This window comes from Chelonia mydas, chromosome 10 (assembly GCF_015237465.2).
Source record: "Chelonia mydas isolate rCheMyd1 chromosome 10, rCheMyd1.pri.v2, whole genome shotgun sequence".
NCBI classification, from domain to species: Eukaryota; Metazoa; Chordata; order Testudines; family Cheloniidae; genus Chelonia; species Chelonia mydas.
The window spans coordinates 38,347,837-38,374,147 of NC_051250.2; the positions used below are offsets into that span (position 1 = coordinate 38,347,837).

The following is a 26,311-nucleotide window of genomic DNA, read 5'->3' on the forward strand; positions in this document are numbered from 1 at the left end:
TAACAGCCCAGCACAATGAGGCCTTGTGGTTTGTGATGTATGACAAGAATTAGGCCTGACAGCACCTCTGATGGGAGTCTCTCTAGCCTCTTGCCCACCCTTCCTCCACCAGAGCTATTTCAGCAATGTGAGCCTGGCTCTCTGCACTGCTAAGTTGCCATCATTAACCTAATTCCAAGCTGCCCCTTTATGCTGCTCACGTCCAGAGAATATGTTTTCCACAGCCAGGCAGCTAGCCCTGTTAGAAGTGTGTGTGGGGGGGAGGGGGGGTGAGATCAGAAATGTAGGGGGCAAGGTCCTTGTCCTGCTCCCTCATTTCACTTCTGTTGGGTTTAAGGCCTGGCCAATACCTTGTGTTAAAAAGGCAGAAATTTCAATGCAAATGCTCCTGCAGGAAGGGTAAGGGGACCTGATGATTAAGAGAATGGCAGCCCTATGCCATGGGGCGAAGTATCTGGCCATATACTTCACTAGCCTCTCATACAGAACCATTCCTTTCAACAGACAACAGATCTAAGGGGACAGCACTTAGCTGCCACTCTATGGCTGGAATCTCTGCCAGTGTAACCACTGGTTACGAGTCCCCCTCATTACCAGTTCCAGTCCTGTAACCAAACTCTCCTATGGGTTGGTTCAATCTACAAGGGCCAAAGCAATCCATGTTATTACACAGGTGGTCAGGGCATTCCTGTGTTATAACACAGCTCCACAATGCAGCCTTCTGTATATAAAGGGTTAATAAATTATTGGTAGAGGTATAAGCATGTTACAGCATAGTATTGTGCTATTGATGGTTATAAGCACATCAAAAGAAGGTGTTACAGAGGGTAACAGGTCAGGTTATAAGTAACTTGGACTCCATAACAATCAACTATTTATTAAAATGTCTATTTACCCTTTATTAAAAGAACCTTAATATAAAGTGTGACTTCCAGTTTGTAATGTAGATATGACCAAAGCAATGTCCATAGAACATGCTAAAGCCTAAGGCTGTAGCATATTTCAGGAACAAGGTGAAGGTCCTACCTACACTATACAATGAAACCAACACAGCTGTCACTGGGATGCCGAGGAGGTCTGAATGCTGCACTACAGCTACACCCTGACTCCTTTTCTGGTTCGGAGCAGACAGGTTCATTGGCATCAGGGTAGATTAAACCAAAGGACCAAGGCTACTGAGTTAAACAGAGATACACCAGGGCTGAATTTGGCACTGAGTTTGCTCCAATCACACGATGCTTCTACCTCGGTGTTTCATGGGCTAAGCTTGTTAGCTGCTGTCCACCTGGAGAGCCCTGTGAAAGCCTCTCTCCAACTTGTTAAGCTCTTACAAAATCTCAGTTATTAGTTTTTGTTAACTTTCCCCAAACTCAATTTTGTTTCAAAACTAGTGAGATAAGAACACAGCCTGACCCAGTGTCCCCAGAAAAAAATCACGGACGCAAGAGTTGCTAGAAATACTCATTTTTTTTATATGGTGTTTCAAAACCACAGATGACAAATACAATTGTTTATTTCAAACCATAACAAGAAGAAATCTCATTGTTACAAACTACACAGAATCAGGGCTTCCTTCCTTACCTTGTAAATAGACGTTATATGTACAAACTCAATTACAAAGATTCTCACGGCCATTGACTACACCCTACAGAATGGCAACAGCTAATGTGCCAGGCAGTGTTTTACAGCTGTGGAGATGCACTTTATATTAAGATTTCAAATTAAAAAAAAACAAAACAAAACATGCTTTACACATAAAAGTTTAGTCTTTAAAAAAAACCCACAAATTTGGTATCATTATAACTTTTAGTGCACATATGGTGTCCCCATTCCATTGTCAAATATCGCTCCTCTCCCAAATAAGCATTTTTGGATAGGAAGTGGGGCAGAATCATGTGAACCGTCACTCACTGGCCGCAGGTCCCATCCACACTTCATATGAAACAATGGTGTTGTAACCTGTCTCATCTAACCCTTTACAACAGACATGTCTCCGTGCTGCAGATTTTTTCACAGTGCAACCATGTTACAGATGTTTATGTGTTCACACCTACCCTAGGTTTGTAACAGTGCATTGTGGGAAAATCTGGGCAGCTCTCATGACACCTCAACAGGGTCTAGAGTAGAGGACATGTTGCAGCAGGGGGACCAAAGCATGCTGGGCTGTTCACCTGCACAGCAAAAAACATGTTATAAACTAGTTACAAGAAGCCAACCATGTTCCAGGCTAGATCTGAACTGAGCCAAAACTACCTAGTTAGCTGCCATGATTACTAACTGAGTGTTAATAGTGTCGTGTATGTAGACACAAGCCATGGTTAGGGTCAGCTGTGCCACTAATGAGTTACAAACTCAATTGGAAGTTGTAGTGTAGCCAAGGTCTAAAACTCCTGGGCTTTAGCAGCAGTTTCCACATGAAATTAGGAGTGTGCTGATAGTTAACTGGTGTGACTGACTTTGTCCCAAACTCCCCTCAGCCCTGTCCCTTTAACTCAAAATTTCTGTTCTACAGCTTCTGAGCACCCCAAAGTGGATGTGTCAGCTTAAAACTGAAAACCCAGATCTCATACCCACACACCCCAATAATCAAACCAAGAGATTATTCTTCTCTGCAGTTGTCCAAGTTCCAACTGTTTGTAAAGCAATGATCTAGAAGAGAAGAGTCTTTTGAATCTCTTGATCCTTAATCCTATCTCCTGTTCTCCAATGAGAAGCTTCTGCTTTCTTGCTCTCTCCTCCCAAGGTCTTTGCTTCTGCCTGAATGCTTCCATCAGCAGCTGTTGCCTGCCTACTTTCCACCACTGGTGGCTGAAGCACACTGATCTGGGATGGCATGGCAATCTCTGTTCCACATGTACAGATTCTCCGTAGGGACTCCTCACAATGTTGCAAATCCATCTCCTTCAATACACACATGGTTGACAATACTGTATATCTATATAGTGTGTTGAGATTCCATCCGCTCAGAAATACACAAGCTGCAGAAAGAAAAACCTGTGCTCTCCAGTCACATCTCCGCCATGCACTCAGGCTCCCACAGGTGCCATTAGTTTATGGGGTCTATTATATGGGAACCTTTTCTTCAAACTACAGTCTACCCAAATCTTCATTTAAAAAAATTTCCCTGGTGAGAGTTCACTGCTGTACACACAAGAGTTATACTGGACTGTCTTCTGCACCACTTCAGGCTGAATTTCGCAAAGGTTCTTCCCACCCCTCTTGTCCTGTCAAGGCCCATAGATGATGATCACAGACCAGAGACAGCACAAAAGTGATGCTAAAATGGTGTCAGCTTCTTTAGTGCAGAGATGGAAACCAGACTGGAACACCAGAACCAGAACCCTGGATCTGGATCTGAAGCAGAACTCGGGGGAAGTTTAGAGCCAATCTCAGCCTGGGCCCACCTCTCTTTTAAAGTGTTCTAGAAGCTGTTTGGTGATTCTGCATTTTGGGTGTTGCTGAAGGCAAGGACAATGCCAGGTTTGAGGGATGGAGGTAAATGTGTGGAGAGAGGTGGCGCCAAAGTCTGTGCATGGGGCTTTGAGTGAGGGCTCCGCTGGCAGGAGCTTGAAGAGCAGCACTGAGCTTGTGTATACATTTACATAACGGTTTAATCAAAGTCTTAGGGCTGCTTATGTCTTTCCTTGCTGGCAGATATAAACAACTTCCCCAGCACCCAAAACCCATAGCAGGTAAGCTTCCTCCTCCCCTGGCAGATACAGATTGATACCCACATTCTGCTCTGCTACTGTAGTGTAAAGCTGGGGCCCCTCCAGGGAACACTCCCCAAGTGTCAATGAGAGTAGACACAAGATACCTGTGAGGACTCTATGGGGCAACTTTTTGGCAGCCAAGTTCAGAGCCAGGGATAGGCAAACTTCTAGCTGTGATCCATTAATTTATGTCCTTTCAAGAGCCCATCCAGGGGATATCCCCAACCCTGCTCTGACTCTCCCCCATAACTCAGCTATCCCCCACTTTCCCATGCTGTGTACAAAGCAGTGTCTTCACATTTCTACCCAAACAAATACTAAATGGAATGTAAAAATGGTAGCTGCCACTCCCTGGGTTTTCCTCCCATCCCTGGAGGGGTGAAGCTCTTGGGGAAGGAGAAGGAGCAGGGCTATTTCAGAACCAAACTTTGTCAGGGCAACAAGGCCCCAGTTCTACAAAGCACAAGATGCCTAAATACCTTTGAGGCTCTAGGCCTTAGTCCCTTTGAAGTCAATCGGACTGACAGCATGTGCTCAAGAACTTTGCTGAATCAGGTTCTATGGGTCAAACCAGGTGCAGTTAGAATGGCCTCTTTCTTCAGGCAGGATTTTCACAGACAGGCTCCCATGCCATTGGCTGGTTTTGCCAAAGCCTTTTCCATGAGGTGTGGGTGTGTTTCGGTGCAAAATGAGAAGCAGAGTTGCTCATGCATTGGTTTCCAGTTCTGATGATCCACGCGCTCAGCCCACTCCCATGTTTAGTCTGAACAGTCACAGTACAGCAAGAAAGTCCTTCAGCGCTGAGACTCGCCTGGCAATGAATCTTGGGATAGCAAGGATTGACTTAGCAACTGTGCAGAGACTGTGTCATTTCACTGGCATTTTTTGTCCCCTCAAGCTACTTAAAGGGAGGGTTGACTAGAAGTCCTGCTGTCCATTAGTCAGTCCTATGTGTATTACTGTTCCCCACAAGGGGAGGGTCTAATTCCCTTTATGTTACTCAGTGTGTGCCCGCTCCTAATCATTAGTCTGGGGATCTCCACCCCAGGGGCCAGGTTCCTGTTAGCACAGAAGGTGCTTTACAACTCTCTTCAGCACAGAGCAAGTGAAGCAGGAATGGGGACCACTGCAGGTCTGTATGGGATGGGGAGAACTCTTGCTAGCTCCAGGCTGGTGGATGCGAGCCCTTGGTGGCGCCATTGTTGCTGCTGGTGATCCCCATTCCCAAGGGTCAGGCTGAATGCCCCTGCCCTCATCGCTCAGTCCAGCGAGACTTCGCAGGGGTTCTCATGAGCCTGGTGCGCATCCTCATAGATACGCCGGAAGTCTTTGTAACGGGGAGCACAGGTAAGCCAGGCCTCCCCAAAGTGCAGCCACCCCATGAAGAGGAAGCTGCCAGGTCCTGGTTTCACTCCACACTGCAGCAGAGTGTGGATGCTGCCCATGGATTTGCTGGATTTGCCGGCAGGCGGGAACAAAGTGAATTTCTGCCGGTGAATGCGCATGGCACTCACGCTGATGACGGATTCCTGCATCTCAACATCATTGGAGACGGTCCGGATGTTGCCACGAATGACTGAGGGGAAAGGTGGTAGGACAGACACAATTACTCACTGATCCAGAGCTGGGAACTGTTGCACTGCTGTGACTTCTGCATCCCTAACTGGGAACACTTAGCTATCTGGTAAAAACTGACTAGGTCCAGGTGGCACAGGCGATCCACGGGGTCACTGCACCAGCCTCTTACCTCTGGAGACCTGGGCCCAAAGCCTGATGTATTTACATGTTCAGCACACTGGCAGCTCTGCATGGGGATGTGGTGCTGGAATAGTTGAAGGGACTGCAGGTCACAATGGAGGTGCATTATAGATTTGTAAGACCAGAAGGAACCACTGTGAGCAACAAGTCTGACCTCCTGCATAACACAGGCCAGAGAACCTCTCTCAGGGATTCCTGCACTGAGCCCAGTTACCAGTGCTTTGTGGGCAGGGGAGCTGCAGGAGAGAATTGAGGTTCACTGGCCAAAATAAGAAGGGGAGATACTTGAGTAAGTCTAGGGGACAGTGGCAAAAACACCCATGCTCAATCCATGCCAGTGCTCTTATCCTTACTACCACGGCTAGAGCTGCATCCCCCGCAGAAGTCTAGTATAGACCAGTGCTCAGTGGGTTCTCCTGTGCTAATCCCCTTGTAATGCAGATAATGGATGTCAAGTGCTGTATTCTAAAGGGATCATCACCACCCCTCTCTCTCTGTTCTAGTTGGGATGTCACTCCATGAAAGAAATGGCTGGTAAGTTTAGAAAGAACATAAAAGAATACCCCCCTTCACACAGAGGACAGCCAACCTGGGGAATGTGCTTTTGCTGGGGGTCATTGAATACATAGGCTGGATACTCATGGGCATTTCCTAGCATTCACAGTTATGTACTGAGATAAAGGTTATGAAGCCCCATTCTTCAGTGCATGCACTGATCACCTGTGAGGGTCAGGAAGGGATTTTCCCCTCCCTGCACATATTATGTGTAATACTGCACAATTAGCTGGGTGCATTCTAGGGGGGTTGGTCTTCCCTGAATCAGCAGGTATTGGCCTCTGCCAGACCACTGGATTTATGATCTGATCTAGCATGGCAAATCCCTTGCTCTTACGTTTGACTTCTTCATTGGCATGGCAACTCTGGACTGGACAGCCAGTGACCCCTGACCCTCCTTCTACTGTTTAGAGATGCAAATTAGGAGCTTAACAACACGTGCAGGAATAATTGGCAACTGCCCACTGTGGCACAGCCATGTGTGGACATTTAAATAGGAGCAAGGCTGTTTTCGGCTGCATGGTCACAGCCTGGGAGCAAATGCCTTGGCTTAGCTCTGTCGGCAGCACTTACCACAGGCTACCTGCTGATGGTATTAATTTTGCCATGGCCTGGCCTGCCAGCTATGAGTCAGCTAATTAAGTGGCAGGAACAAAGGGCAATGGCTGGTTTGTTTGCCGTTGTAAAGCTGCCACACTGGGCTCTCTGTGATTCCACACCAACTGCCCCTTGTTTTGCTCAGCATATGGAAAGTTCACACTGCGAATAGCTCCCATGCACATGCTCTGTCAGATCTGGACTATGCCCAACCCTGTGTGTGCGTGCAGGGGCTGGCGAGGATGAAAAGATGGCCCCTCCTTCCCATTTCAAGTGCCTGGCTTCTGTGCTGCAGGGGAAGGAGCTTTTCTGCTTTGCCTATGCTGTTGAATTTCTCCCTCTTCCTCTTTTATTTCTGCACCAATTATTTCACTGCGAAGACCTGTGGAATACAGGGGTGTATGAAAGACTCAACACAGAGTACATTAAGTAACAAATCTGGCCACATAGTACTCCAGCTTTCATTCCAATACTTACTAGAGCGGGGTGGAACATTTTTGACCAAATGACTTTGACTGAAATATGCAGTTTTGTCAAAGAGGAAACGTTTTGCAGAAACATATTGGTTTAGCCTGCTTTCATAGGCGAGGCTTTTTTTGGCCAAGGGCTCTCTGGTCACATCTGATGAGGGAAGGGGACCCAGATTGAAAAGCTCACATTTTCCATCCAAAAACAGATGTTTCAACATGATTCAGTTTAGCTAAAACGTGTGAAATGTTCTAATGTGGAACAAAAATAAAGTTCAGAACCTTGAGAACTGCCCCGGAATGAAATTGTTGCACTCTGCACAGCTCTAGTGCTTGCCAGAGATCTCCCAGAACTCCTTGGTAAGACAGGGAATAGATTTCAAGGCCTTTTAATCCACCAGCACAGTTCCTTACCACTTGAGATAAGGAAGAATCTCCTTAGTTGTCATAAGGCCTACGACACATAACTGAGCTGTTCTCATTCTCTCTAGTAGAGGCCAGTGGTAAATAGTACTGTGTATTATGTGCTGGTTAGCATGTCTCTTTATCATGGGGACATCAGAGACTGGATTTTTCTTTGTTCTGTGTTTAATTCTTGGATCCACTGATGTCAGACACCCCCGATTCCTGGAAAAAGAACCCTTGGGGAAAGAGAATGTGAAGCAGAAGAGGGCAACAGTAAATGCAGAAATGGCAAAAGCTTACTCACCAAAGTCACTAGTGCAAATGGCCATCAAGATCTCCGTGTTATTACATGGCCGGCATGCCCCTGTAGCATTCAAACAGAGAAAAGTGTGTTAGAAGTGAGTCCCAGGCTTCCTTCTCAGATATTCCCAAGGCGGGAATGGTGGCTTAATCCCTTTTGTTTGCAGGTGCCACACTGCATCGCCATCTGGCCTCCTCAGACCATCGGGTGCCTGGGGCTCTGCCTTTGTTCTCACAAGGGTTGCTCTGCTGCCCAGTGCCCTCTCAGGGCTCTCTCTACTTGGAAGCTGGCCTGGTGGAATGCAGCTTTCCCCTGCAATAGCACCATGCACAAAGGATGTGGATTCTTCAGAGAAAATACAAAGGTCCCAGAGGCAAGCTCAGAGCTTCTGGATTTGTGTGGGGAAAGCTGCAGAGGCAATGTGCTCTGAGGGAGCTCTGCAGTGACCCCTCTGGCTGAGTCAGGAATTGCAATGAACTGCTCAGGAGAAGGGAAGACCAAGATAGGGGTTGCTGGTATCCCGTATTCAAGTGCTTCCATGGTGCTCCACAGGATGTGCAAGGGGCTTGTGGGCCATAGCAGGCAGAGGTTATGCATGCAGAACATAAGCAGTGCTGGACAGTACCTTCTGCACTGAGGGACAGAGCATCGAGCCCTCTGTGGGCAGAGAACAAGTGTGTTGGAGGAAATGTGGGCTGAAGTGTGATCCTCATCATGCTAATGAGCTGTTTAGCTACACTCTCCTCTCTTAGGCCTCACTCCTGCTCCTGGGCAGCCGAAAGTTGGCAGCTGCGCTCTCCCTGCCTTGCTCTGTACTTCGTAGCTTGTGCTCACACATGCAACACCTGTGAGAGTTAGATCAAGAGTCCAGCTTTACACTTCAGTCAAAATACAACCGCTCTGCCAGAGGAAGGTGATGACCCCGGGTCCGTGTTTGCGCGTATTGGTTTCCATTCTAGCCTGGCTCCCTTTCCCCAGATCTCTAGCTGCTGACTTCCATCTCTGGTGTAGTACCAGTTTGGGAGACTGCATCCCAATTCCTTACTGTCCCAAGCTTCGCTGAGACAACAGATCCTCCCGTTCCCGCCCACCCCTGCTCTGCACATGGTATGTAAAGGCAGAGTCGGCTTAAGGTCTCCTGGGGCCCTGGTTCAGAGCAAGTGAAGGGACCCTGGTGCCAGAACTGGGGCCCCGCCCATGGCCCAACCCCATTCCACCCCTTCCCCCACAGCCCTGCCCCTGTTTCGCCCACAGTCCCACCCCATTCTGCTCCCCCACTTCGCCCCCATTCCCACCCCTACCTCCTGTTCGCTCCTTTCTCCCGCCCCCACTGCAGCCTCAAGACCAGAGAAGCTCTGTCCTCCTACCACAGGCCCAGCACCACAGCGGCGAGTGAGAGCTACTTGAGACCCAGGGCTACAGCAAGGGCTCCAGGTGCTGGGACTTTCCCCGCTGCCCCGTGTTTCTCCTGGGGACCTGGGTCTTGGTGCTGGGGCTTCCCCTGCCTGCCCCACGGCTTCTGCCAGGGCTCCTGGCTTCTGCCGCCCCATAGCAGATTTCTGCTGTGGTGCTCATTTTTCCGGGGTGCCCCAATTGGCTGGGCCCCCTGGGCAAGGGTAATCCACCACTGGCAAAGGTCACTCTCAGCAAAACCCCTCCTTTCTCCATAGTGCAGGGCAGTCTCCACTGAGCAAATGGCTGTGTAAGACAGTGGTTCTCAGCCAGGGGTCCAGGGCCCCATGCGGAGCTGTGAGCAGGTTTCAGGGGACCCGCCAAGCAGGGCTGGCATTAGACTTGCTGGGGCTCAAGGCAGAAAGCCGAAGCCCTACTGCATGGCGCTGAAGCCCGGGGCCCCAAGTCCCGCCACTTGAGGCTGAAGCTGAAGCCTGAGCAACTTACCTTAGCAGGGTCCTCTGTGGTGTGGCCCTGCTTGCTTCCCCTAATGCTGGCCCTGGCTTTTATATGCAGAAAACTAGTTGATGTGGCACATGTAGTCTGTGGAGTTTTTATAGCATGTTGTGGGGGCCTCAGAAAGAAAAAGACTGAGAACCTCTGGTGTAAGGCACTGTTGAGACTGCTCCACTGCCCCTCCAGAGAGCATAAGGAGTTAAGAGACCAGAGAAAGTACATTTCAGAATTGGTGCACTGGCCGCTGGAACCAGAAAAACAAGTCAAGACACCACTGCCCACCCCTCCGCCCCTGGAGTTCTCACTCTGGAGCAGAGACTGAAAGGAATTCTTAAGCTGAGGTGCACATCTGTTTGAGCCAGGCTGCCCCCTAGGCTGAGGCCGTGGGGCTGGGCAAGTGCAACAGGACTAACTGCTGTTCATAACCCTCTCTGAAATTTGCCAGATCTCATAGGCTAACCCTGCTTGGGCCACACATTACTCAGCCAAAAGGGGAATAATATTTAGCATTCATATTTCTCAAACATTAATTTATCTTTGCATCTCCCTTCCCAAGGACCCAGGGAAGCATTATCCCATTTGGCCCCAAAGAGAGGTAAAGTGACTTGCCCAAAGCAACACAGTGAATTGGCAGCAGAGTACGGGAACTGAGCTGACAAATTCTTGACTGTTAACCCTGAATTCAAGTCACTAGACCACATAGCTTCTGTGTATCATGTTCCCCATGGAAAACTTCGTACAGTTGCTTCATTTCTGTGGCATGGTGCCCCCCAAAAACACACTCACAGGCTGATGTGTTGTGCCCCATCATCCTACAGTACGACAGTATCTTTCGTGTACAGGCTGTCTGGTGATGTTCCAAGCTGTGTACACCTGAGTTGCAGGCTGGGCGGTCCACACACGCATGACTTTTGGTCCTGCCTGACCTCCAGTTTATAATAGTATTATTATGCATCCCCTCTGCAACCTCTGCCAGTTGGCATCAAGTGGTCCCTGGGTCACAGTGAAGCCTGCTAAACAACCAGTGGGGCCATTGGACGATCGAGATGCTAAAGAAGCACTCAAGGACGATAAGGCCATTGCGGAGAAACTAAATGAATTCTTTGTATCAGTCTTCATGGCTGAGGATGTGAGGGAGATTCCCAAACCTGGGCCATTCTTTTTAGGCAACAAATCTGAGCAACTGTCCCAGATTGAGGTGTCATTAGAGGAGGTTTTGGAACAAACTGATAAACTAAACATTAATAAGTCACCAGGCCCAGATGGTATTCATCCAAGAGTTCTGAAGGAACTCAGATGTGAAATTGCAGACCTACTAACTGTAGATTGTAACCTATCGTTTAAATCAGCTTCTGTACCAAATGACTGGAGGATAGCTAATATGATGCCAATTTTTAAAAAGGGCTCCAGAGGTTATCTTGGCAATTACAGGCCAGTAAGCCTGACTTCAGTAGCAGGCAAACTGGTTGAAACTATAGTAAAGAATAAAATGGTCAGACATATAGATGAACATAACTTGTTGGAGAAGAGTCAACATGGTTTTTGTAAAGGGAAATCATGCCTCACCAATATACTAGAATTCTTTGACGGGGTCAACAAGCATGTGGACAAGGGGGATACAGTGAATATAGTGTACTTAGATTTTCAGAAAGCCTTTGACAAGGTCTCTCACCAAAGGCTCTTAAGCAAAGTAAGTTGTCATGGGATGAAAGGGAAGGTCCTCTCATGGATTGGTAACTGGTTAAAAGATAGGAAACAAAGGGTAGGAATAAATGGTCAGTTTTCAGAATGGAGGGAGGTAAATAGTGGTGTCCCTCAGGGGTCTGTACTGGGACCCGTCCTATTCAACATATTCATAAATGATCTGGAAAAAGGGCTAAACAGTGAGGTGGCAAAATCTGATACAAAACTACTCAAGATAGTTAAGTCCCAAGCAGACTGCAAAGAGCTACAAAAAGATATCACAAAACCAGGTGACTGGGCAATAAAATGGGAGGTGAAATTCAATGTTGGTAAATGCAAAGTAATGCACATTGGAAAACATAATCCCAACCATACATATAAAATGATGGGGTCTAAATTAGCTTTTACCACTCAAGAAAGAGAGTTGTGGATAGTTCTCTGAAAACATCCACTCAATGTGCAGCAGCAGTCAAAAAAGTGAACAGAATGTTGGGAATCATTACAAATGAGATAGATAATAAGACAGAAAGTATCATATTGCCTCTATATAAATCCATGGTACGCCCACATCTTGAATACTGCATGCAGATATGATCGCCCCATCTCAAAAAAGATACATTGGAATAGAAAAGGTTCAGAAAAGGACAACAAAAATGATTAGGGATATGGAGCTGCTGCCATATGAGGAAATATTAATAAGACGGGGACTTTTCAGCTTGGAAAAGAGATGACTAAGGGGGGATATGATAGAGGTCTATAAAATCATGACTGGTGTGGAGAAAGTAAGGAAGGACATGTTATTTACTCCTTCTCATAACACAAGAACTAGGGGGTCACCAAATGAAATTAATAGGCAGCAGATTTAAAACAAAAGGAAGTATTTTTTCACACAATGCACAGTAAACCTGTGGAACTCCTTGCCAGAGGATGTTGTGAAAGCTAAGACTATAACAGGGTTCAAAAAAGAACTAGAAGAGTTAATGGAGGATAGGTCCATCAGTGGCTATTAGCCAGGATGGGCCAGGGATCATGTCCCTAGCCTCTGTTTGCCAGAAGCTGGAAATGGGAGACAGGGGATGGATCACTTGATGATTACCTGTTCTGTCCATTCCCTCTGGGGCACCTGACATTGGCCACTGTTGGCAGACAGGATACTGGGCTAGATGGACCTTTGGTCTGACCCAGTATGACCATTCTTATGTTCACAGACCCCTCATTCTGCTAGGTGCTGTAAGTACACATAGCAAGAGACAGCTCTGACCTAAAGCAGTTACAAGCTAAACAGACAGGATCGATAAGGAGAGGGAGAAAGCAAGCATGACCACCCTTGCTTTACAGCTGGGGAACAAAGTGTTTAAATGACTTGCCCAAGGTCAGCCGAGGAGTCTGTGGCAGAGCCAGGAATTGAACCGACTCTCAGGGTGCTGTGTTAAGCACATGACCATCTTTCCTCCCAGTACAGTTTATCCTTCCCCTAACCTGTCAATCTAAAGGTCTCAAAGCGCTTTACAAAGAGCAATTCATGTATCCTTGCCCCTCCCCTGCATGGTAGTTCATTGTTGGCATCCCCAGTGCAGAGAGCAGGAAACTGAGCAGTTCAGTGACTTGCCCTGGGAACAGAATACAGAGTCCCTGACTCGGAGCACACTCACGGGACCACCGTGTGCCGTTTGAGGAGGAGCCTCTTGTACTACCCGTACAAACTGGGAAGTAAGAGCCAAATGAAACTGAACTGGTAACAGCCATTAGGGGAGAGGGGCAGCCCTATCCATTCTTGGGACATTCTGAACAGGGCCATGAATGCTATTTCTCACCAAGGGGAAATGTTTCCTCTACCCCAACACCAGTTTTCTTTAATAATCAGAAATACACAGTGATTGACAGCTGGCAGAGGAGGAAGGCAATGACATGCTCCCCTTCTGTGATATAGGCTAGAGATGGAGCCAGGGATTTGGCTTGAACCCAAGTTTCCCTTGGTCTGAATGACCCCTACCACATGCATGTCCCTCCCTGGTTCAAACACTGCTGAGCTTTCGAGCTGAGAACCCAGAGTGGGAGGAGAACTTTCCTGGTGTTCAAGGTGCCTGGGATTCAACAGTCGGTTTCTGTCCTCTTATACAGACAGGCTCAGGTTGTCTCTAGGCTCAAGGTTCCCAGACAAGCCCTTGTGGCAGGTGTTGGTGTTATGGTACCTTTACATGGGGTGATGAACCTGACTAGGACAGACTAGCTCTCCAGGCAGGGAGGGGTATGCTAGCTCAGTGGCAAAATACTGCTAATTCACCCAGCCCACAGCTTCCAGATCTTTGTGCTCTTTCCCTGACCCAGGGGTCAGCTCTGCTGCCATCGGAGGTGTTCCTATGGCTGGGAAGGAGAAGAGGGGGGAGGAGCACCATTGCTGCAGGGCCAGGCTATTTCTTTCCAAATCCCCTTTCCTGAAAAACCAGTCACACTAATCCCGGGTTTAGGGTTCACAGGGTGCTGCAAGAGAGCAACCCTTGCCATTCCCATGTGGAGAATGCCAGGGTTGCCATGGCAACCAGGAGAGCCCCTTATCTCTGGGGTGGCTGAATGGCAGGGATGTCCCTCACGGGCCGCAGAGTGGACTTTTGTTAGCTCAGCCGTGGAGCGAGATGGCACTGATTAAATATGTCGATAGGAGCTGCTTTGAGATCCTCCTCTGGCTCCTGGCTTCGCTCTCTAAACCCGCTCAGGAAAAGAGGCCAGCTTGGGTAACCATCCCCTCCCTGTCCCTGACAGGAGGCCCACATCATGCGGGTCCTTTAGCAGCCAGTAGCTGGAACCTCCTACAGCCTGTGCCTCTTTGCAGCCTGGAGCAGCAAGAAACCCAAGAAGATTCCCACTGACCAAAATGCTCCTACTGTGTAACAGCTGCGTGGCTCAGGGCCCTGCTATTGCAGTCAATAATGGGCCCAATCCTGGCACCCTGACTCAAGCAAAACTTCCCATTGTCTTCATTAATCAAGGGGAATTTTGCCTGAATGCAAACTAAGTAAGGCCTTGAGGACTGGTCTGTTAATAACTAATTATCCTGTGAAGTATATCAGCAGTGGTACCCTGATCTTACAGAGAGGGAAGCTGAAGTACAAAGAGGTGAAGCAATTTGCCCAAGCTTATGCAGTGAGTCAGTGTCAGAATCAGAAATAGAACCCAGGAGTCCTGGGTCCTTGTGTCCTGCTCCAGCCAGCCTCCCTCTCTAAAAGGATGCGCACAAGCCTAGATTTTTACCTGGCCCTGGTAGAACAATGCAGTAAGAAATCTCATCCTGCTGGAGAAGCAGCTCATGTCAGGAGGGCACTGTTGTGGTGGATCTCACCCTCCTTGCCCAGTGAGGGAGGAGACTGGCAAAGTCACAGGATAGGACAGGAGAGCAATACAGATTAGCAGCGGAATTGGTTAATAGTCCTGGTGTAACCCACACACCTCCTGGGTGTGGTGTTCTGTTCCCTCTCGTGGCACCGAGACTACTTAGAGAGAGAGATTAATGAGTCTTCTTTACAGACTTGGCTGTATGGCTTTTAGGTCATGCAGTAGAGCTCATGCATTTAGCTCCAGAGGTCCCAGGTTCTTTCCCGCCCACCGATGGCCAGGGTCTGTCAGTGTTACACTTGCACCCTGTGGAGCCATGCCACTGGCTATTTACCTTCCATGCTGAGGTTGCTGGAGGGCAGTGAGAGGCGTGAGTTCCAGTCTCCCCGCAGCTCATAGCGGAAGGCGGCAATCCGACGGCTGATGTCCTGGTGCAGGGTAGACTGAAGGAACAGTGCCACTTTCTCCTGGGGCAGCCAGGTGAAGCAGCGCACCCTGCGGCGAAGGGAGGCATCTGCCTCAGACAACAGCAGCTCCAGGATCCCATTCCTCTCCAGATAGATCTGAGCTCCTCGGAAGGTGCTGGAGGGCTTGATACAGGTGGTGACCTGCCTGGGGCTCTTCCCTTTGGCTGCAGTGCTCATGGGGAGGCGGGGGGAGAGGCTGAGGCGTAAAGCCCCGGCTGGGTACAGCCACTCAAGTGAGCCCTCAGCACAGTGTAGAGAGATCTGCTCCACGCTGCCCGATTCCTGGGACAGGCCACTGCGAGGGGAGAACAAACGCATGTTACCATATTACTAGTCCAGTGGTTCTCAACTTATTACACATTGTGGGCCGCATATGTGGTCCACAATGTGTTAGCTGGGCCGCAGGGGCCAGGTGGCAGGGCAGCAGCAGTCCGGACCCCTGCCATGTGGGGCCGGCTTCCCACCCCAGACCCTTGCCGTATGGCTGCCCCGGACTCCCGCCACATGTCTGCCCTGGACCCCAGAGCTTGTGGGGCTGGGTGACTGTCCGCCCCAGACCCCCACCACATGGCTGCCCTGAACCTCAGCGCTTGCAGGGCCAGGCGGCTGCCCCGGACCCCATGAGGCGGGTTGGCAGCCCTGGACCCCACAGGGCAAGCTGGACCCCCGCCCTGGACCCCTGCCATGCAGCTTCCCTGGACTGGGGCCGGCTGGCTGCCCCAGACCCTGGAGCTCATGGGGCCGGCCGCCTGCCCCAACCCCAGACCCCTGCTGCGTGGGGCGGGCTGGCTTCCCCGACCCTGGACCACTGCCGTGCAGGGCTGGCCAGTTGCCCCAACCCCGGACCCCCGCCCTGTAGCTGCCCTGGACCCCAGAGTTTGCGGGCCCAGGCAGCTGCCTCAGGCCCCAACCCTGTGGGGCCAGCTGGCAGCCCCGGACACCTGACTCCGCAGGGCTGGCTGGAAACCTGAACCCCGGACTCCCACCACATGGGGTGGGCCGGCAGCCCTTACCCTGACCCCGCCACGCTAGGCGGTGGGCAGCCCGGATCCCGCACCAAGAACCTGGCAGACCCTGGCATGCAGGCAGACTTTAGCACACAGCTGAGCTGGGCCACAGCTGTGTGCTAATTGAACTGCATGCAGCCACGGCCCTGGGCTGAGAACCACTGTACTAGCCCATTGGCACAAGGCTCTCTATCCCAGCATGCTCCAGGGCCACTTCAGCTCCCAATGGTCTCGCCATGCAGCAGATTAAACTAGCATCCAATGGCCACAGCTACCAGCACTGACTCCACTTGCCAAGAGCCTTGGGAGTAGGACTAGGCCCTGATCCTCTAAGGTATTTAAGTTAGATGCCTAACTCCCACTCAAATCAAATGGATGTAAGTGCTTAACTCCCTTGCAGGATGTGGGTTTTAGTGACTGGGGCACTCCATGACGGAGCTAAAATGTGGGCTTGTAACAAAGAGTCAGGCTCAACACTTTCCTGACTGCTCCTTTTGTCTTCCTCCTCCAGTTCTGGGCTGACTTCATGCTTACTCGCTCCTTCCTTGTGGAGCAGCCTGCTCAATTACTGTGCGACCAGCTTGGAGATCACCTGTTCCAGGTGGAAATGGACCTGAGTCAGACCCTGGATCCCCAAATCCACCGCCCCTATCCAAATTTCTTAGCTGTTCCTCATTTTTTCTCTGGGTGCTGAACCCAGACCTTGGCTCCGGACACCCTGATGCTTTGGTGAAGTTCAGACGCAAATGCAGTGCTGGGGACCCCCTTCTCTACCTCACTGCAGAAGCAGAAGCAGCATGACAATCATAGAATCCTAGGCTAGCAGGGACTGCAAGAGTCAGCTAGTCTAACCCCCTGCCAAGATGCAGCATTATGAGGTGGAAAGGCTCCAGGAAATGAAGCTGCTCTTATCCCAATGGGTTTGGAATGCCTATTATATCAGCATCTCCCAACCAAAGACACCACTAAGCTTGAATACATGGCATACCAGGCTCCAGGCCTGGACCTCTCATGCTCTTCTTTATCCAAATTATGCCTGATCTTCCCAAGAGATGAACATCCTCCTCTTTCCCTAAGACTTTATCTTCTTTCTGTCTGCCTGGCCACCACCAAACTCCTCCTTCCCATGGCCAGAATTTTCAAGCCTGGCCTCTGATTGTGAGGGGAGGCCCTCAGTTTTTTTTGGGGGGGGGGCTAATATCTTGAACCTCATTGTCTGAGCTACTGGGCCCCAGAAGCTTGTACAGATTTCACTTGTGGATGTTCAGCACCTCCTGTTCAAGGTGCCTCTAGAGCAGTGGTTCTTAACCTTTACTGCAGCCTGCACCCCTTTGGTTCTCAAAATATGTTCTCTCACCCCTTATCAAAAATCAAAATATGTTCTCACACCCCTTATCAAAGATCGTTGAAGTAGGTCAGTTCTTTAAACGTAGATATATTTTTGTTTGTATATTACAGTAATTGTTAAATGTATAATGTTAATCAATACATAGGTTTGATGAAACAAAGTAGTTGTACTTACGTGCCTGTGCTTAATTTGTGTTTTCGATGATTTACCTTCTGAAAAAATCTGGCATGTCTCGCACCCCCAGGGGATGCATGCATCCCAGGTTAAGAGCCACTGCTCTAGAGGGTACCTGCAAATCACTGGCCTTTGTGACATTTTTGGCCTGAGGTTTTGTCATAATCATTGATTTGGGTCCAGAAGTGGGCACCAGATCATCTAGTCTTATCTCCTGCATATCCCAGGCCTCAGACACCACTCAGGAGCTTTTGTTGTCTCCTGGCTTTTGCTTTGCTAACTGAGAGGACAGGAGCTTGGTACAGGGAGTCTGCATGGGGCCCTGCTCAGCAAGGGCTCTGGCAGGCATACACGTGCCTTCCACGGTGGGTATGGCTCTAGAGGGGAGGTATCAGGCTGAAGGACCAACTCCACCACAGCCTCTTGTGGCATCAGTTGTGTCTGCCCTATAGTTCATGTCTGAAAGCTGTCCGATGACTAAGCTGGGTTAGATCCCGCTGCAGCATCCGGTTAATCACTGACCCATTTCTTACCCACCAGACTGACAGATTATAAAGAGTCCACCAGGCCCTAATAGTTGCCATATGGTGATGTTCAGTGACCTGCTGCCAACTCTTGTGATACTGAGGGATTTTCTTAGCACCCCAGCTCCTGGAGCCAAGTGAGTATGTGAGACTCCCAGCTTTCTTTTCTTTTTTTTAAAAAGGATGTTTGTATCTCTTGAGGCTGCAGAGCAAAGCTTGAAAACATGAAGGGAGCACAGCTTAAAGGCTCAGAAACCAGAAGGCAAATGCAAAGAGCCCAAAATTTATTATTTAAAAAAAAAAATCCTGATTTTTTGTGCCTGACTCACAATTTTTGAATGCCTCAGGCTGGCCATAGTGGGCATGTTGGAGGGAAAGTGAGCCTGGGGGACAAGTGACAGAACCAGCTCAGCTACTGCACCAGAATCATAGAATCATAGAATATCAGGGTTGGAAGGGACCCCAGAAGGTCATCTAGTCCAACCCCCTGCTCAAAGCAGGACCAAGTCCCAGTTAAATCATCCCAGCCAGGGCTTTGTCAAGCCTGACCTTAAAAACCTCTAAGGAAGGAGATTCTACCACCTCCCTAGGTAACGCATTCCAGTGTTTCACCACCCTCTTAGTGAAAAAGTTTTTCCTAATATCCAATCTAAACCTCCCCCATTGCAACTTGAGACCATTACTCCTCGTTCTGTCATCTGCTACCATTGAGAACAGTCTAGAGCCATCCTCTTTGGAACCCCCTTTCAGGTAGTTGAAAGCAGCTATCAAATCCCCCCTCATTCTTCTCTTCTGCAGACTAAACAATCCCAGCTCCCTCAGCCTCTCCTCATAAGTCATGTGCTCTAGACCCCTAATCATTTTTGTTGCCCTTCGCTGGACTCTCTCCAATTTATCCACATCCTTCTTGTAGTGTGGGGCCCAAAACTGGACACAGTACTCCAGATGAGGCCTCACCAGTGTCGAATAGAGGGGAACGATCACGTCCCTCGATCTGCTCGCTATGCCCCTACTTATACATCCCAAAATGCCATTGGCCTTCTTGGCAACAAGGGCACACTGCTGACTCATATCCAGCTTCTCGTCCACTGTCACCCCTAGGTCCTTTTCCGCAGAACTGCTACCTAGCCATTCGGTCCCTAGTCTGTAGCGGTGCATTGGATTCTTCCATCCTAAGTGTAGGACCCTGCACTTATCCTTATTGAACCTCATCAGATTTCTTTTGGCCCAAACCTCCAATTTGTCTAGGTCCTTCTGTATCCTATCCCTCCCCTCCAGCGTATCTACCACTCCTCCCAGTTTAGTATCATCCGCAAATTTGCTGAGAGTGCAATCCACACCATCCTCCAGATCATTTATGAAGATATTGAACAAAACCGGCCCCAGGACCGACCCCTGGGGCACTCCACTTGACACCGGCTGCCAACTAGACATGGAGCCATTGATCACTACCCGTTGAGCCCGACAATCTAGCCAGCTTTCTACCCACCTTATAGTGCATTCATCCAGCCCATACTTCCTTAACTTGCTGACAAGAATACTGTGGGAGACCGTGTCAAAAGCTTTGCTAAAGTCAAGAAACAATACATCCACTGCTTTCCCTTCATCCACAGAATCAGTAATCTCATCATAAAAGGCGATTAGATTAGTCAGGCATGACCTTCCCTTGGTGAATCCATGCTGACTGTTCCTGATCACTTTCCTCTCATGTAAGTGCTTCAGGATTGATTCTTTGAGGACCTGCTCCATGATTTTTCCAGGGACTGAGGTGAGGCTGACTGGCCTGTAGTTCCCAGGATCCTCCTTCTTCCCTTTTTTAAAGATTGGCACTACATTAGCCTTTTTCCAGTCATCCGGGACTTTCCCCGTTCACCACGAGTTTTCAAAGATAATGGCCAAGGGCTCTGCAATCACAGCCGCCAATTCCTTCAGCACTCTCGGATGCAACTCGTCCGGCCCCATGGACTTGTGCACGTCCAGCTTTTCTAAATAGTCCCTAACCACTTCTATCTCCACAGAGGGCTGGCCATCTCTTCCCCATTTTGTGATGCCCAGCGCAGCAGTCTGGGAGCTGACCTTGTTAGTGAAAACAGAGGCAAAAAAAGCATTGAGTACATTAGCTTTTTCCACATCCTCTGTCACTAGGTTGCCTCCCTCATTCAGTAAGGGGCCCACACTTTCCTTGGCTTTCTTCTTGTTGCCAACATACCTGAAGAAACCCTTCTTGTTACTCTTGACATCTCTTGCTAGCTGCAACTCCAGGTGCGATTTGGCCCTCCTGATATCTTTCCTACATGCCCGAGCAATATTTTTATACTCTTCCCTGGTCATATGTCCAACCTTCCACTTCTTGTAAGCTTCTTTTTTATGTTTAAGATCCGCTAGGATTTCACCATTAAGCCAAGCTGGTCGCCTGCCATATTTACTATTCTTTCGACTCATCGGGATGGTTTGTCCCTGTAACCTCAACAGGGATTCCTTGAAATACAGCCAGCTCTCCTGGACTCCCTTCCCCTTCATGTTAGTCCCCCAGGGGATCCTGGCCATCTGTTCCCTGAGGGAGTCGAAGTCAGCTTTCCTGAAGTCCAGGGTCCGTATCCTGCTGCTTACCTTTCTTCCCTGCGTCAGGATCCTGAACTCAACCAACTCATGGTCAGAGCCTTTCCTTCCAGAATAAATGGCAATGTATAGTATTCCCCTTACTCAAAGGTGAACCCAAGGGGTTTGGCTGAGAAGAGACGGAGAAGGCTGGAGCCCCATACAGCTGGGCAAACTCCTAAGAGGTGTCCATCGAAAGGCAGAGGGAGCTCACAGGGAAGGACAGGTTGTGGGGACAGTGGGCGTAGCTTGCCCCTGCGCCCGCCTGTTGTCTTTTACAAATTAAAGCCCAGCTTTCTCCTGAATCCGAGATGGGATTTACTTTGCTTTCCTTGTGCAAGAAGAGATTTGAGGCCATTCAGAGTAAACTTAGTTGAGAAGCAGGCCTGCAGATGCTTGCTGTGGGCAAAGTCATCCTGCTGCTCTACTACGCTGCTGCCTTGTATACATCTCTAGGCACGCGGAGTGTGCACAGTATAAACAACAGAGAGTGCAGAGGGGAGTCCCCCTTCCTGGAGGATGGCCTATGGCCTCCACTTTTCTCCATGCTGGCGTTTAGAATCTATAGCCACTCTTGACGCCTTAACCTAGCCCCTCCCTGTGGGCCTGGAACAACCATTTGGTGCACGAACTCAGTGTCCTTCAGCGACATTCCCCTGCAGGGAAGGCAGAATTTTAAGGCTCCATGATTGTATTTTGTATCTCTCCTTTGGCGTTTGATAGCCCTTTTTAGCTAAGGATCTCCAAGTGCATTAAGCAATCAAACAATTAATCATCGGTCCCCCTTCCCCCACGATGAGATGGGTTAGACAGGTAAAGTGAGACACAGAGAGACTTGTGCAAGGTCACACCATGAGCCTGAAGCACAGCCTAGGCAGCCCAGCTCCTAATCACGTTCCTGACCCACAAGACCATCTTTTATCTATAACGCAAATGAAGATACATTAGAATCCCATATGTGAGAACAGAATGGAGGCTCTGAGAGGCAGCATGTACTAATGGATAGTGCACCCAGCTGGGACCGTTAGAGCAAACACATAGCAGGATACAATCTCTGCCCCAAAGTGGTTGCAGTAGAGAAGACAGGCAAAGGATTGCAGGGGAAACCAAGGCACAGAGCAGGGATGTGACTTGCCAAGTAGCAGAGACAGGAATAGAACCAGGTCTTCTTAGTCATAGTTTAGTGTCCAATCTAGTCTACCTCCTGGGTTTTTTTTAAACAAAAAAAATTATAAAACTAATGTGTTGTTCTATAGTGCTTTCCACCCAAAGAACTCAAAGCAGTCAGGGATATATAAGGAGCACTTCACACCTGTATTGAAATACCTTTGATATGAAACACAACAGTGGCTAAGCTATAGTGTGACTGTGTGCTGTTAGTTGAAGTGCAGAAACCTGTAGCTGTATCTGATTTAAACTATAGGTAAGATTTTGGAAGGCTAATTACCTGCTTTGGAATTTGGTCCATACACACAACGCTGACAAAGAATGCCAGGGGATCATTAATGAGAACAAGTGGCCAGGATCTTGGTTTGCTGTCTTATCTCAAAGGTGCTAAGAGGCTTAAGAAAGAAGAATAATCTTTAGGTTTTTTCAATGGGGTTTCCCGTCCAAGTACTGACCCAGCCCAACTCTGTGTCGTTTGAGAAAGTGCATACATTAAGCTAGTAGGGCTTGCAGTCTACTAGCCAGCAAGTCTTCCCCAGTGTTCTATTCTAATACAAGTTGAGTCTTTGACCAGGGAAAGGAGGAAGAGAAATATCTGCCCAGGTTGGTCCCCCAAAATTGTGAATCTGTAACCAGGCCCCATAACAAAACAGTGAAATCTACAGAGTTACAGCCTGGCAGGAAAAACTAGTTCAGTCATTCACTAGATATTCACGTATCATCCAAAAGAGGGACCAAGTCATTTATTTAGAAACCTTTTCAGGGCTACTGATTCTGTTAAATCTCTGCTGTAAAAGCAACAGCCAAACTTTTCTAAAGTAGTTCCAAAGCTTTTGGAGCAGTAAGAGTGTGATAATATGAGTACTTCTCCATTCTTTGCACTATCACACTAGTAAGCAAGCAAAAGTCTCAGCAGGAGGTAGAAGGGCATGGGTCTTTAATCTAGACTGAACCAGTGACAGTCACTTGACCTGTTTTTGCTCCTTTGTAGTTAACTCATCTGTAGAACTGCACATAGGCAAAAACACTGAGAAACAGATGCTGCCACTGAACTATCTTGGGTATCAGAGTAGCAGCCGTGTTAGTCTGTATTCACAAAAAGAAAAGGAGTACTTGTGGCACCTTAGAGACTAACAAATTTATTTGAGCATAAGCTTTCGTGAGCTACAGCTCACTTCATCACTTCAGGCCCCACTATCTTAGGCACTGTACCCACACAATGAAAAGGTGTTCCAAGCCCCAGGGCTCTTACAGTAACTGCTTGACAAACCTTGCTTTGTTCTCGGATCTGAACAATGTTTGTGGTTTTAAATGACTCCTTGGCCTGGGAGTTCTGCAACCTCCCAACAAAATCATGTCAAAGAGCAATTTGGCTCATGTATTAAAGCAGGCTGCTCAGAGGCTTTTTATTTTGAGGCTTTCACTTGAGTTATTTTCCTATGAAAGCAGGCAGCATGGTGTATTTGGAAAGGATTAGTTACTACTGCATCCGATTTTATCGTTCACTATTGATATTATTATGAAGTGCAAAACGGTTAGGTTGGAGAGGACAGGGAATCAAGAAACTGCAAGTGGCAGAGGTCTGTAACTCTCACATGTCCCTATAACACTGCAGGGAGTAAGATCACTGTTTAATTCTAGGGGGCAGCTTTGATCTTGCAAGGGGGCATGCCATAAAGATGAGAAAAACTAAACAAACTCCAGCACTTTCACTTCTTTACTCCTTTCTCCCCTCCTGCCATCTTACAAAGAAACAATAAGAGGCCTGCAGCCCTAGGATGCAATAAAACAATCATCACACCAGGTAAAACCCACCACTACAGAGCACAGAAAACCGGGGTAGCCAGCGGGAGGGTTTATGTGATGCAGAGACCATAACCTCTGCCGGAGGACACAAGATGCTGCCCCTCACAGAGAGATGGTTTGGGAGGATGGATGTTGTTCTCTCAGATTGGATTTAAGTTAAAACCTTGTAAGCTTTCATCTAGCTAGCTTTGAGGGAGATACTTTCCCCCTCTGATAGCAGTCAGGGAATGGGGGGTAGAGGACAGAACACAAACCATCACCTCCTTAGAGGAAAGCAATCTATTTTCCCCAGAGGCTCTGTGAAAGTTAAACTCAATTGACTAAAAATGGCAGCCACAAGAACTGGAATTTTCCTTTTCTCAAACATAAAGTGGAAACTCAATATTTCCCTGGGCATAGGTTAGTAAGAAGAATGCAAACTTCTGGTTAAAAGCTCCTCTCCTTTACACCATTGACTTCAGTGGGTTTACTCCTGATTGACACCAGGATAAGTGCAAACAGAATCAGGCCCCCCTCTTGATACTTATAACAGCTCAGCCAGAACATGCACTACCCCATCCACCAGCTCCTAAACACCCGAAACTCTGCTGCACCAGCCCTTTTCATGAATACCGACCCGGCCGTCCAAACTCCCACTGAGGACAATGGGGCTGGAAGATATGAGCCTGCATTACTAACAGAAAGTTATCTGAGTTTCTGGACAAAGCAGATAGTTTCCCACCATAGGGCACATTTAGCACAGTGCGATCTCTGGCGATCCTTGCCAATGGTTACTTATTTTTAATTGAGGACCGAAGTTCGTACCTCCCCCTCCAGCTGCACTGGTCTTCTGAATAACTGCAAAGGACCGTATCCAGGACACCAAGGCAAAGAGCCCACAGCACCAAAGGCATCTTCTCTGAGATTTCGTCTCCCAATAAAGCAGAAGGAGGAATCAAATGCCAGAGACTAGAGTAAATCCTTTCCCAACAGACACCATGCTGGAATGTGCGTGGGGAGTTAACGCCTGCATGTCTCCGCCATCCATCTCCCCAGGCCTCCGCCGCAAAAGTTGTCAGGATGCAAAGCAGGATTTCCCTCCTTCCTCCTGCTAGTCCGGAGTGATGCTGTGATTCAGAGCCAGGGGACAAGCAGCCGAGATGAAAGTGACCAGAAGGCTCATTGTGAAATTGACTAAGGTGTCCACAGATTGCTGGTCAGATTCAACGACGGTGGACTAAGGGGTGAATGCGCGGGGGGCTGGGGGGAAGGAGATGATTTGCCATTCTCCAATCGGAGCAGGGCTCGGAAACTTTCAGCCAATCGGAGCAGAGAGAAGGATGAGGGGTGGGCTCCCTTTCCCCATTAACAACTAGAATTTGAGAACAATATAATGAAATAGAAAAAAAGAGTGAAAAGGCTGATTTGAAGTGATTGTTGTCCAGATGCGAGGAGTTCAGCACACAGACAGCTGATGGTTTGCACAGTGATTTGAGGGAAGGAGGATGCTTAATTTTTGAGAAAGGTTTGGGGAAATATATATACTGCTGATTGATTAAATGGTAAAATATACATGAACACAACTTGTAAACAAACCCCTTTCTATTATACAGACACACAACATGAATAAAACACTGAATCAATGAGCCTTTTGCACATAGGATCTGACCTCCCTAGGACTAATATTCATCTTGGAAAATGTAATTGTCAGATCTGTGGTTTTGAGGTGAGTTACACAGGAAATGCCAGCTTGGGTAGATCTAATCAGGATGCAGGTTGTTTGAATTATAAATGGTATTTACAATATAAGTTAAATAATATCAAATTATGCATAAAGGGCCAAATTTGATGTCCCTGCTCAGTTTTTATTCCATCCTTATTCAGAGCATGAAGCCAATGGAGCTGTGTACAATCTTAAAAAAGGTTCTTTTAATCTGATCATCTAACTTTGTAACAGGTATTTTGCCTGGACTTAGAACTTCAGAATTTGGCCCACCGTGTATCTGACCCAACCCTTCTTTTTGTCTGTAGCAATGGAATAGAATTGCATTACAGATTTGTTAAGAGCTCTGAAAACATACAGGGAATGCGTTCCCCATTACCCAGTTATTGCTGTTATTAGCCTGTTCATCAGCATAGCATAAAACTCCTTTATTTTTTTTGCAAAAGCCGTTGCTAATGATTTTATTTTTTTCAGACGCTATTGTCCCCGGTCCACAAGCCCTGCAATTAATTAAGTTTCCATTGGAGTTATAGCCCGCCAAAATGTTTGAAATAAACATGGAACAATTGCAATGCAATGATACAGGCAAGAGAACAAAGTCTCTAGGGAGAGGGTGGAGCAGAATGGTAATGAGGGATTGTAAATTTGGATGGAAGAAAGAAAGAAAAGGAAGGGGGGTTGGGGTAGGGAAAGGAGGCTGCAATCTGGATTCAGAGCCCTCAGGCCATGAAATGATACTGAAAGAAGTCAATCTGTTGGAATCCATAGAAAATGAATCCAGTCTGAAAGCGATGGCATGGT

General features: G+C 48.2%; 1 protein-coding gene across 1 annotated transcript; it reads right to left on the reverse strand.

Annotated features, from left to right (window-relative positions):
* Positions 1-1,448: 1,448 nt before the first annotated feature.
* METRN (meteorin, glial cell differentiation regulator) lies at positions 1,449-25,046 on the reverse strand. Its single transcript, XM_007069693.4, has 4 exons — positions 24,613-25,046; positions 15,052-15,479; positions 7,800-7,859; positions 1,449-5,289 (listed from the first exon to the last, which is right to left on the reverse strand). Exons 1-4 carry the CDS (start codon positions 24,699-24,701, stop codon positions 4,973-4,975), a joined length of 894 nt encoding a protein of 297 aa, XP_007069755.3. The 5' UTR covers positions 24,702-25,046; the 3' UTR covers positions 1,449-4,972.
* Between the last annotated feature and the right edge of the window lie 1,265 nt (positions 25,047-26,311).

Bases quoted from the DNA above. Each gene is read 5' to 3' on its own strand.
- METRN (XM_007069693.4), bottom strand. From the start codon at position 24,701: ATGCCTTTGGTGCTGTGGGCTCTTTGCCTTGGTGTCCTGGATACGGTC. The intron at 15,480-24,612 runs GTACGAACTTCG...CTCCCCTCGCAG, and splicing joins CAGTGCAGCTGGAGGGGGAG to TGGCCTGTCCCAGGAATCGG. The intron at 7,860-15,051 runs GTAAATAGCCAG...TGAATGCTACAG, and splicing joins CAGCAACCTCAGCATGGAAG to GGGCATGCCGGCCATGTAAT.